This window comes from Cotesia glomerata, linkage group LG9, assembly GCF_020080835.1.
Source record: "Cotesia glomerata isolate CgM1 linkage group LG9, MPM_Cglom_v2.3, whole genome shotgun sequence".
In the NCBI taxonomy this organism is placed as follows: Eukaryota; Metazoa; Arthropoda; class Insecta; order Hymenoptera; family Braconidae; genus Cotesia; species Cotesia glomerata.
Genome location: NC_058166.1, coordinates 4811924 through 4824742, shown reverse-complemented (window position 1 = coordinate 4824742; position 12819 = coordinate 4811924). Strand labels below are relative to the sequence as shown.

General features: G+C 31.1%; 1 protein-coding gene across 9 annotated transcripts in view; it reads left to right on the top strand.

The window, feature by feature from the left end:
• LOC123272099 (protein scalloped) overlaps nucleotides 1–12819 on the top strand; it is a 159523-nt gene that overhangs the window by 51783 nt on the left and 94921 nt on the right. For 5 of the 9 annotated variants that reach the window (XM_044738739.1, XM_044738741.1, XM_044738740.1 and 2 more), the window contains one exon: nucleotides 7118–7198. The exons of the other annotated variants lie outside the window; for them this stretch is intronic. In XM_044738739.1, the coding sequence (XP_044594674.1) occupies nucleotides 7162–7198 (37 nt within the window). In that variant the 5' untranslated portion in view covers nucleotides 7118–7161. The remainder of the gene's footprint in view (nucleotides 1–7117; nucleotides 7199–12819) is intronic. 9 annotated transcript variants of the gene reach the window in all.

Here is a 12819-nt window from a genome sequence, read left to right as displayed (position 1 = left end):
TTTTTGTATACCAAGCTGTTTGAAAGATTGTTTTTTTATTTTCGTAGAGAAGTATTAAAATTTCCAAAAAAGGGTTTAAATCTATTATTCGGATTAAAGCTTTGATTAAATTGACGATTAAGTAGATTCTAATGTTTTTCTAATGAAACGATACGACAAAATGTCATCAAGTTATGATAAAATAAATTATATACAACGAGAAAAAGGTTTTTTAAAGAAAATGAACCATGCAATAATATATTAATTTGTTGAAAATTTTAAAGCTTTAAAAAGCTTTTTAGCTGAAGAAATACAACTTTTTCGCACAGTAATTTAATGTTTTAAAACAAATTTGGATGAAAATTCGCAATTTGTTTATTTGAAGTTGTTTTTTTTCCGAATAAACTAAACTTGTTTAAAATTTTGAACAAATTAATTTATTATTACAAAATTGTAGATCATTATCAAAAAAAAATTTTTTCTCACAGTGTATATGAAAAATTGTTCAATAAAGTGGAAAATATGAAATCTAGTATAAAAAAAGTAGTTCACAAAAAACAAAAAAATTTGAAGAAAAATGTCAAATCTTTAATAGATGTACGAAAAACAGAAAAAGGGAAAAACTACGTTAGAAATAGTAATGTGTCGCTTCAAATTTAAAACTAGAAAAATTGCAGTTCGAAATAACATTTTTAAAATTTCTACTTTGAATGTTTTTTCACAGCTTTAAATGTAATATTTACATTTTACAATGGAATTCCTACAAAATCTGCAAAAATTACAATCTGAAACTAATTTTTCCAGTTTTTTTTATGAAGCACCACGTGACATTATATAATGTATTGTTTTTGTGTGGATCGTCACTCTGTAAATAAACAGATCTTTTTTTAAAGTAATTTTTTTAGTCATTTATATCATATGTAATTGAATTTTTGAATTTTGAGATTAATGATAATTCATGGTTGTCATTGATGGATTAATAACAGCTGGAATCATAATTTTCAAAACATGAAAAAATTAGTCAATATTAACGAGATAATACTAAATATACAGCCGAAAGAATATATTTTAATAATATTGTTTATAAATTGAATGTAATCAGTTATGAAAATAATATTTACTCACTTTCATGAAAAATTTATAAAACTAATAAGTGTGAAATTTTTTGGCACAGATTTTGTCGAGTTGTGTGTCTATTGGTGATGTTGGCTAGTATCCAAACACCTTAAGAGAAGAGTAAAGAAGTTAAAAAGCCAAGTTAAGAACTCGCTCTTGAATTGAACGTATTCTTGTGTATATTCATTTCTACTCATCTTTTTAACCGCCTTAATTATTCATTTCCTGTCTGTACATATTTTCTAACACTTTTGAACTAATGGAAGCCATATTTTAAAAAATATATATTTATAATTCACAAAAATTTGTCTTTAGTGCAACTCGACCTATAATTAAAGTATTAATTTAAAAAAAATAACCAGAAATATTCGTTGTAAATAATAGCTAAAATTTTTATATAAATTGTTCAATGATATGTCATCCCACGTGGTTAACCACTGGCAGACAAGTAGACGACTAAGTAGGGGAGATTGAAAAGTAATCGCACGAATATTTTCTTGTCCAATTTTCTATATAACCTCGTCTAGTATTGAAAATAATAAAAGAGCGCAAAGGATTGCTTTGAACCACAAAAATTTAACTGATGTAGATGGAAAAGTCAAAACAAAATTTCAGTAATTCCGTTGCAATTTGATCGAAATACTTTTGGAAATGAATTTCAAAAGAATGAATTCATTGAACATTTTTATCTTTCAATAGATGGATTTTTTTTTTAAATCATTCATAAAATGCTCTAAATTTTTATTTTTGTTTAAATAAAATTCGAGCTTAACAAAATAGCTCTCGATAAATTTTCTTAACAATGATTTCGTTTCGATCAAACTAAACTTTTGAAATCAAATCGTTTTATCCAGAGAATCAAAATCCAAACGGCGATGGTCGAATTTGGGCGCAAGTCCTCTCGTACTCATAAATTGTGGGAATAATATGAATCTTGATCGATTAATTGTCAATTGGCCACACCCAGGAGCTAACAGTGAGATCAAGTGAATAGCCAAATGAAGAGAGATAGGATCGCGAAAGAGAGAAAGACAATTACATATCATTATTCCGCGTGGCTGGTCAAACCACAACCCTCGTATTACTCTGACTATATTATAGTTTTCTCAACAAGCTTGCTGCGCACTTCTCTTTGTCTACATGCCAGTATCACGATCTCACTCTCTCGATTTGCTACTGCAATGTCGACCTTTGTTCCAATTTATCGCCACTCATCCATACCGTACCTACAATATATATTTATATATATGCAGTATGTATAGTTCTGATGAGGGAGTAGGAAAGAGAGAGTATTCATTGCCCACGTTATTCGTTGGTACACCGAATTCACTAATGAAATTACTCCCCAGTACGTCTCTCCTCTGCGAACTGTCTTCTGTCTCGCTCATTCATATATATTGTATTATATATACTTCGTGCAAGCTTTGTTTATATGGGTTCATTTGTGAAACCAATGAATTCTAACGCTGATTGTTCTGTAGGATATTTTTTTGCTATTTTCATTCACTCATCTACAGTTTATGTGTTTTGGTTTTTGGTTACATACAAGTTTGTTATTGTGTTAAGTTGGGTAAATACAAATATCCATGCCCTGACATACCATCACATTTTATTGAAAATCTTGATATTATTTTCAATTTTTTTTTTGAAATTTTATGAATATAAATCATTAATATGTACTAAAAAAAACTAATTAATTCAATTTTGAACTTCGTTTGAATTTTCCCTCGTATCGCGTTTTGATAGATGAATTGAAAAAAATAAAGCATTAATGCAATCTTGCAGTAATCGAAGGATGAAAATCTCAAGTTCTTCTTGTGAAAGCGTTACTGTTTAATTTTTCTAATTGGTAACTTAATATTAATTAAATAATTCAAGGACAGATGAATGAATTCATAAACTGCTTTTTGTTTTAACAATTATACATTCAAGTACTTAAGAATGAAAATTTTTGGAATTTAATGAGAAATTAGTTGACACGTATAAAAATGTGTGGTCAGAAAAAAAGTAACAACTAATTGTCCGTATTGCAGTGCCTGTTCCTTGAAGGGTTTCACTCTCTCATTCTTACTAATAGTGATAAGAGAGAGTAACAGGGCCGATACTTCGAGTCATGAACAAATTTGTTCGGCGATTTGATCCCTATCGACATGTATAATCTCCAACACCTACTCAAAACTCTAAACTAAACAACTGTCGAAAAAAATTAAAATCATAATCAAGCAAAACAATATTAAGTGCGATTTTGTGTACATTTTCTTCCTATAAGTTAAAAGAAAAAACTACCCGAAAAGTTAAGGTATGAAATGCAAGTTTTTTTGCACGACTCATAACGCGAAACAGTTGAGGTAGTGCTTCACTTTCGACTCATCAAGGTCCAACAAATTTCTGATCTTCAAATGCTTCTATTGTTTAATTTTTATGAGATACAGAATGCCTTTTTCATTTCCACAATATGTAATTGATCTAATTTATGCGTATGTTATAAATTCAAAATACAATTTAATGTGACGAAATCGGCAACATGATTTTTAGGTAATAACAAAATATACATTCGCACTTGAAGACATGCAAGATTTAAAGTTTTCTTTGTATGCATTTGAATCGTATTGATTGCTTAACAATGATAATAACAATAGTAATTGACAACGATTGTATTTGAACAATTAGAGAAAACTTTTTGCCGGTTCAGATAAGGATAGCAGCAGAATACAGCAGTAGTATCACATTCGGCAAGCAACAATGTAGTATCCTGCATACCGTTGGGCAGAAGCTAGAGTCGCCACTATTAGATTGAGGTTCGGCGGTCGGCACCCGCCGTCGCATCGGTTTACAATATCGTAAATCGCTCGCTAACCAGTTGGCCCGCGGTATGCTCGGAATTCGACTGGCTCCACTCTCTTCCTCCTCCTGTCCACCCACCCACCCACCTTTGCTAGCACCACCGGTAAATCCCACCCCCTCAGGACATTTTCCTGTAGAAGCAAGAGAATCTATGGTACCATTGCGAATGAGGAGTATGAGGAACGACCGGCGGAAGAGCAAGAGGCAGAGAACGAGGCAGAGGACTTGAACATCGTTCGCGGGCCTTGCGTTTCCGTACTTGTGGCTAAAGGGGTGTATACATCCCAAATACACCCTCGAGTTTCTCAATCCACCCTCACTAGTACAACTCTACGAGGTGTACTTACTCTACACTCCATTCTACTCTCTACTATCATCTGCGGTGCTTTCGAGTCAACTGTGGCCACGTGATCGTTACCGATATCCTCTTAACAAACGCTATCATCAAACAACTGAACTAACTCCACAAAGCTATTTTTGTAAATTTAATCGCTCAAAGCTTCAGTTTAACATTTTTGTACTCAATTATCTTGATACAATTCAATCATTTATTATGGTCAGAACATACGAGCTAGTTACTGAAATTTCTGCCAAACTTTTAAGTATTGTTTGTATGTTTTTCACGACGATAGGATATCTCAATTTGCGCGTTCGCTACTAATTTTAAAGCAAAACTTATTATTTGCAGTAATATTTTTTACCTATAGACGTTCAATCTACTGTTTTTTAGTAAATTTGACAAAAATTTGACTATTGTATTCGTCCTCATAGCGCAAATTTTAAAAATTTCGCTATTTTCTGACAGCTCAACAAACTGTGTTGAAAAATATTGTTCGTTCAAAAGTTTATGCATAATATATACGATATAACGCGGCTTGTCAGCACGGTAGCATTTACAATTTCTAATCGATTCATCTTAAATTCAACATGCTTTATTTATCGACAAAGATCAAGGTTAAGTTCGAAAATGAGCTTATTCGGCCGAGTAGTTTAAAAATGACAGGATTTTGAGATTTTGAAAATCGCACAAATTGGTGTTTTTACCACTAACTTGTTGTAATTACTGAGTTAGACAAAATATTGAAATTCAGTAAATTGCATCGTAAATCTCTTTTTTTAAGCTTCAATTTTTATTCCTTAATAGATGAGGTAATATCCTCAATATTACTCATTTTAGAGATCGTTTAAAGAAACAGTTTTACTGATGCAGCCGTTTTAGAATTTTTGGCTGTATTATTGTATAAACATGATGTAGATGTAATGTATTCGGGTAGGTCGTCAGTAAATCAGTTTATTTGAAAAATTTACTTCCATTTCGGTTATCGAATTGCTTTTTGAGTCACTTGCATTGAAACTTTAAATTTCAATGTCTATTTAAATCTTCCATAACAAAACAATTTTAGACAAATGGAATGCTGAAGGGTTGAAACTAATTAATTCTTACCTAGAAAAACGACCGGTTAATTTTTGCTTACTGCATTAGTTTTGTGTATTGCAGTCTTTAATTAGTTCTGTTTAAATCGTATTTGTTTATTGTGAACCCAAGAAATTAGAAATCAAGTTGTCAGTTAAAAAGTGCACAATTGGTCTTGAATTACTTCTTTTACATAGACCAGTAAATTTCCGCGTAATCATCGTGGAATTATTTAAGATGCTTTTGTTCGCAAAATTTATTTTATCAGAACAATACTTAAAATATATAATATAAGACAATTTCAAACTACGGATGTCATAGTCAGTTTTCATCGCGCTTTTAATATTTTAAATATAGGGCATGTAAAGAGCGAAAATACTGAGGATTCATTATCATTAAAAAATATTATTTATAATGACTATAATTAAGCTTTGAAAAATATTTTTATTGTACAGCTAATGATGAAAACTATCGAGTATAATTGTGTATAATTAAAAATGATGGATTTACACATTTCAAAATCCATTTTTTGAAGAGTGCGAACAGGTTACCTCAAACAAATATTTATGTACTATTTAGTACATGCAGAAAGATATACAGTATGTAATATATTGTATAGTTTGATGAGTGATGGTGTAAAACAGGACTTTTTATTAAGTACATGGATACGTGAAGCGGCAACGAACCATCTCAAAAGTGGCAACAATTCGTATCGCGTAATCCAACAACCAGCCGTAATCGGGCAAGCGAAAGAGTCTCCACCGCATTCTTATGTAATTTCGTACAATACAATTTTTAGTACATAGATAAAGAATAATAAAAACACTGAAGAGTAGTAGTTAAAGACCGAGGAACGTAGAGTTGAGGTATTGGGAGCAAAAATGTTTTGCATTACTGCCTAGATAAGAATTCATGTTTAATAACAACAATAAGGACATAAATAGAAGGGATCCAATTCTTGATGTATACATAGCATTAATGCGCGTCTTCACGCTTTCCGAAGATTCTCGCAAGCGTGACGTTTGAGTTGCAACTTGAAACGAACGATAATCATGGTAACGACAGTAAACTACCATGCAATGTATTTTTTTTTTTTCATCTTAGACGATTTCACTTACGAGTTTGCTCATCGTATTACGTGAAAGCATAGGAAGTTAATCAATAATCTCAATATCTTAACATTTCATTCTTTAGTCGCTATTTTCATATTCATTGTCTGTTATCGTGTATTTATTTTTTTACACGATTTTATAATCATTTATTACATCAAGTAGAAACTGTTTACTTTACTACACCTTTATTTTGATACGTAATCTATAAATATATGGCAATTCAATAAAAATAATTTCCAGAGTATTAATTAATTAAATACTATGAAGCAAACATTATAATTTTCAGTCGAATTAAAGTCCAATTTATGCCCACCATAAATTTTTTTCAATGAAACGTTTTGTATAATCATCTTTAGTGAAAGACTTTAAGTGATATAAGGTTTATAAATTGAAATGTCCTCTCACCAGCAGTATGTTTTACAGCCCATTAGGGCATTATAACAGTAATAAAACGATTTAAGATAACCGTGTCCCGTCATAATTTATTGTTTTGCAAATGTAACGCTCAGTCTCTCTGAGGAGTGTAATTATCTTGGATATTATAATTTAGTAGCTTATAAAATAGGGGGCACCGTAGGGTGGGTTAATGTTGACAATAGAAAAATAAGAGATAATAAATAAAAATCTACGAAACAATCTGTATGTATTATAGGTACAACCACGTCGCCATCATCCTGACCTGCCCGAGAAATCCTCATGAAAGACTGGGAACTCAGTACTCAAAATAGCATCGGTATTGTAGACATTTATTTTGTTTTCTTTTTTCTTCCTAAATCTCTTTTATTTACTGTTATGTTGTTATTATTATTAATATTCCTATTATTGTTTATGTTTAATTATTATGAAATAATTATCTGGTGGTGGATCAAAATTAAAAGCTTAAAGGGAAGAGCATGCGTTGAAAAAAAGTAAATTTCAATTGGTAGATTATTAATTTTATTATTTTTATTTTATGAACTTTTTAAGTGGTTACTGATTTATTTTTTATTTACGTGCAATCCCTGAAATCCCTCTCGACTAAAATCGTGGGCTCGTATAACCGTGAATCAACAGTTTCGCAATTTTCCTAAATTGCGTAACGCGCGTTTAATGGTCGGGCCGTGTGCATTTCGTGTCGACGAGGGATCGAGGGCTCGAGGAAACCATTAATTAAGCAAAATCATAAACCGCTCGTCGGTGTACTGTGAATAAGCGGAGAAAGAGAGAGAGAGATAGAGTGAGAGAGAGTTCCATATAATGGTAACGAGCGGGTAGAAGACGAGAAGGATATTATTCGTTGTTATGTTGGTGATGTTATTGTTGTAATCATTATTATATTCGCGATACATACAATTGTTAAAACAATTATTGCAGGATAATCAAATTTCACTATATCATAAATGATTTTACAGATTCGCGATAAAAAATTGTAGAGTTTGCGTTTGATTGAAATCCAAGAGAGAAATCGCCAAGAAATCTAAACAATTTTTAAAACTTATAGTTATATAGACATAAACTCTCAGCTTCAACTCGTCAATCGTCCAGTTCAGAAGCATTAGCGCTGACGACGATAATAATTCCAGTCGCGAACATTTTCTTTCTCCGAAAGCCGGCTGTGCACATGTGACTAATAATAATTTATTTGCAATTCCTGGAGTCCTCAATGCACCGCGGGACATATAACCAGCCTAACCGATGGCTCTTTAGCTGGTTACTGTGCAGGCTGTTGCAATGTCCCTTTAACGGCAGCCGGGAACCGGTCGACCTCGATATCCCAACCAACTTTACACTATTATTCCTTGACTACGATCTTCTGTACAACTTCTATCTCAACACATACCACTTAATTCTTAAATGTACCTTTTTATTGCCAATATACTTTTCATTAATTACTTCAATGATCATCTTACAACGATTTACTAATAAAACGATTTTACTGTTGATAATTTAAATGGCCTACTAAGTATATAAGTAGAGAGCTTCAATAATTGAGTAAGTCTTTGAATGCTCTTGAGAATATTCTAATCTGTCAAAAAAGCAAATTCATTCGAATATCGTGAAGAGTTTTGTTATAGTTTAAATAAATTGATAGGCTAAAAAATGTATTACATCTTCTACATTTAGTATGTGTTCTGTAACATAAGGCTTTTTCTATACCACTGAGCTCAATATGACATTGGTCGATATAAAATCTATACTACACTGATACATAATGCGTAGTTCTGTTCTTGTAATTCCATGTTATAAAGTGATAATCGGATTAACTGAGCCAGAAAAAATTGAATTATGAAATCAAAATATCGGGAAATTCTAATGAGAGTATTCTAATCTGTCAAAAAAAGTGATGGAAAATAAAACCTGTCTAGATCGTTCTTACGAAAACTAAAACTTGAGGATTCACTTTCTAACACATAGACACTTTTTAAGTATCTAAGGTTCAAAATTTGTTTAAAAAACAGTGGAATTGGTCTGAAATCTTTCAAAAATATCAATGCTGCGTTTTGATGGCAAATTAGGATTGTTGTACGGAATGAATAGATTCAAACGTGGACCAGAAAATCAGAAAGCAAATGATAGCTTTAGAATATATGCTTGTGAGAAAAGGCTACAATTGTATATCACTGATGATGCTGACGGATAATTCGTAGTTGACAACTTTTGAAAGATATTAAACTAATTTTGTTTCTCAAATAAATTTTGAACTTAAGAACATGTAGTATAGTCTGATGTCGGTAATTCAGTCTGGACCAGTGACAATAAATGCCAATTGAATGTATCGGTTTGTTTATTTGAAACACATGTAAAATGCACTGAAGGAGGTTATCAAACTGACTGTAAATAGTCTAAACACCTTAAAAAATTAAACTAAATAATTTACTTTTGGCACTTTCTTGCGGCCTACATGAAAGTATAGTAAATGGAATTTTTTTGTTGATAATTAGTTTTCTACCTTAACTTAGCTGCATTTCAATAATTCTGTCTTGTAAGTAATCTACACTAAAATAAAGAATAACCAAAAAATTGAATCAATCTCAAAGATTATATTGGTTGTACGTTTATTAGTAATTTCTTTATGGTAAAGTTTATTTACTTAAAGATGTGATAGGTCTTGAAATAAGGCAGTTTTACGCTTGAACCAGGCAGGTTTACACTACCTATTTATTCATCATTTTATTTTTTTTCAATGACTAAATTTAAAATTAAAAGAATCAATTTACGAAAGACTATTATTTACGTACTCCTGCCAAGTTTCATGATTTTTTATTCAATAATTACTTGGTCCAAAAGCGTCCCAGTATTTTATTCAAAATTTAAATATTCACTTGTCCTACCTGTTCTTAAGACACTTTGAAAGCATCTTTAGTATCTTCAAATCTGGATCCTTAGGATTTAGATTTCTCAGGGATGATCCAAAAAATTGTGATTTTGCATCATTTTTGACGACTTTGAACCTTGTCAAGAGAATTTTAGGAATCTCCCCAACGAAATTTCACTGTCTGTCGAAAATAATGTGAAAACAATGTATTGTTTTCCAGTTGTCAACTATGAATTATCCGTCCAGCATCATCAGTAAAATATAACTTTAGCCTTTCGCAAACATATATCCTTGAGCTATCATTTGCTTCCCCTTTCTCTTGTCCACGCTTGAATCCATCCGTTCTGAACAACAGTATACATCAGTTCTATATATATAACATTAAAACTGAGAGTTCTATGGAGTACAGAGCCATTGTACATAACAGCGATGATCGTGTGTGCGAACATTGTGGGTGCTGGGAATGAAATTGGGAGAGAATAGGTGGAATCAAGCGACTGTAGGGAGTCACAGAGCACTGTTAAGGGGTTGGAAATAGAGTATCATACGGTGGTTGGTTTCGCCTCTGCAAGAGAATCCGACTACAAACAATTTTCAACGTTTCATGCATATATATTAGCTTAAACATATACCGGCCTATCGGGGCAAGCGAAATAACTTTTGAATAAAAAAAGTTTAATTTATTTCAACTAAACCGACTTTTTTTATTAAATTATTCCAAACTAATGAAGAGATAATTGACATTTGTTACTTGTGAAACCCGAGCTTAAATGTGGGTTAGTAGGTCGAGTGAGCATCTGATAAATAAGATGACCTTAATGAAATCTTTAGACAGAGCCACGGAAAAAATATTATATTGCTTAGACTTGACTGATTGCCGATCCTGAAAAAAAAACTGGATACATTAACGACGTTAATCATTGTCCTGATGACGATGATAATAATGATGATGTTAAGTTTCTATTACCAACTTTCACTGTTAAAGCTGTTTATTTAGTGTAATATTAGACTTAAATTGAACTTTATTAATATTAATAACATATTAAACGTTGTAAATGAAAAACAAAGGTACTTAAACCAACAATAAGAAATTTTCTACCCTTCTGTGACGTTCAGTTCTTTCTAGAAATACATATATAACATCTTAGATCGTACAATATCATGTTAAAAGATAAAGTATCGGACTATCCAGTCGCATCTTCATGAAATTGACCTAAGACCTGATACCAGAGAACTAAGTTTCGGTTTTCCACTTTAAGGTAGTTGTCATGGTACAATATTGTCAAAAAATTAGAGATTATACGCGCTGCAAAAGTATATGAGCTTGTAGCTAAGTGATCTATAATTTTTACGCAAGACTGTATCTGTGGAGACGCAATTCATAAATTGTTTCTGTTCGACTCCATGGATATATACTTTTTCATAAATTGTTGAACTTTAATCCGTTATTTATAAATAATTAGACGGTCAAAAATTGTTTAATTTTTTTTTAAACTCACAACAAATATATTAAAAGACTGTCAATTTTTTGAAAGTTTCTGACAGTGAGTTTTTTTTATAACTAAGAAACTGATTCAGAACTGCAGAGAGGGTGTGCAATCAATGTTGAATCTCCAATTTTTAATTGAATTCATCTCAGGTTATATATGGTCAATCGATTTCAAAATTTTAGGGTAATTGTATCATCATGTCCTTAATAAGTATACAAAAATTTAAAATTTTCTGACGGTATGCCTTAATCTTCATTTTTAATGTTTAATACGTTCTCAATGTTAAAAATGTTTGATTAACGTCCAATATTTCGACCGGAGTAGATTTGTGTTTTTTTCTTATTAAGAATTGATGCCCGTAATAGAAACATCTATCCAGTCAACTAAAATATCGTACAATCGTACAAACATGCTATCACATTTATAAATGAATTAATTATATACGTATTTGATCATCTCAGTTGGTACATAATATACACGCGGAGCTTAATAGACCGCCACCACGTGATCAGTACTTGTTATGTAATCACTTTTATATTACCATAATGGTCCTCTACTGGTTAGCTGAGTTTCTTGTCTGGCTTAACGGTTCAACAACTTATAGGTAGTTGAAAAATTTTTAATTACTCATGATTCATAACATATCTTACTACTCATTTCAATCAATAAATTCTATGTTTATTTCATGTCAATTCCACAGATTATTTGCCAATCAAATTTTGTTTCCAGATTGATTATATGATTTTATGAGTATTTCTTTCAGCCGGAATATTTTTATAGAATTTTTCACCCAAAATAAGCTTTTAGATATGCAAATCGACTGTTTAGATTAGGCACATACTTAAATAGTCTTCTTTTTATTATAAGTCAATCCGGTGCAAAATTGTCTCTTATGATTAAACCACAGAAGACGTTTTAAGTGGTGATATATTGACCAGTTTTTTACTGATTGTAAGGTTATGGTATGAAAATTTTTTGGCTAGTCTTATTAACTGAATGAAGAGTTTCATCAAATATGGAGGTTTTATTATTATTATTATTATTATTATTATTATTATTATTAATTTTTTCTATATTTCAAATAGGTGTCGCGCCAACTGCCAAAAGATCCAGGTTCGATTCCTGGTCTGAGCATTTTCCGAGTTATTTTTTCGGTGACCGAAAAAAGTTTCACTGAGTAAAAAATTAACTTCTTTACTTAATGTTAATTAAAAATAAAAAATTTTTAATTATTAGATATATTCACCCGAAGACAGTATTGAGTGCTCATACCGACAATAAAAGTGGTGAAAATAAATTTAATAAATAAAAATTTAATGTAAAATTTAAAATTAGTCTAACATCAATTTGGATCGGGGATAATGGCTTTGAAATATAGAACTCTTTAATTAGTAAAAACACCGATCTTCGGAAAAAATAGTAAATTATTATTATTAATATTATTAATTGTAAATATAGATATTCAAATGGAAGTGCTGTAGTGTAACTTGATATATACTAGATCGCAAATATTTTTCTCCGACTAGATTAACCAAATAGTGATTGAATTTACTTATAATGTTCGTTGAT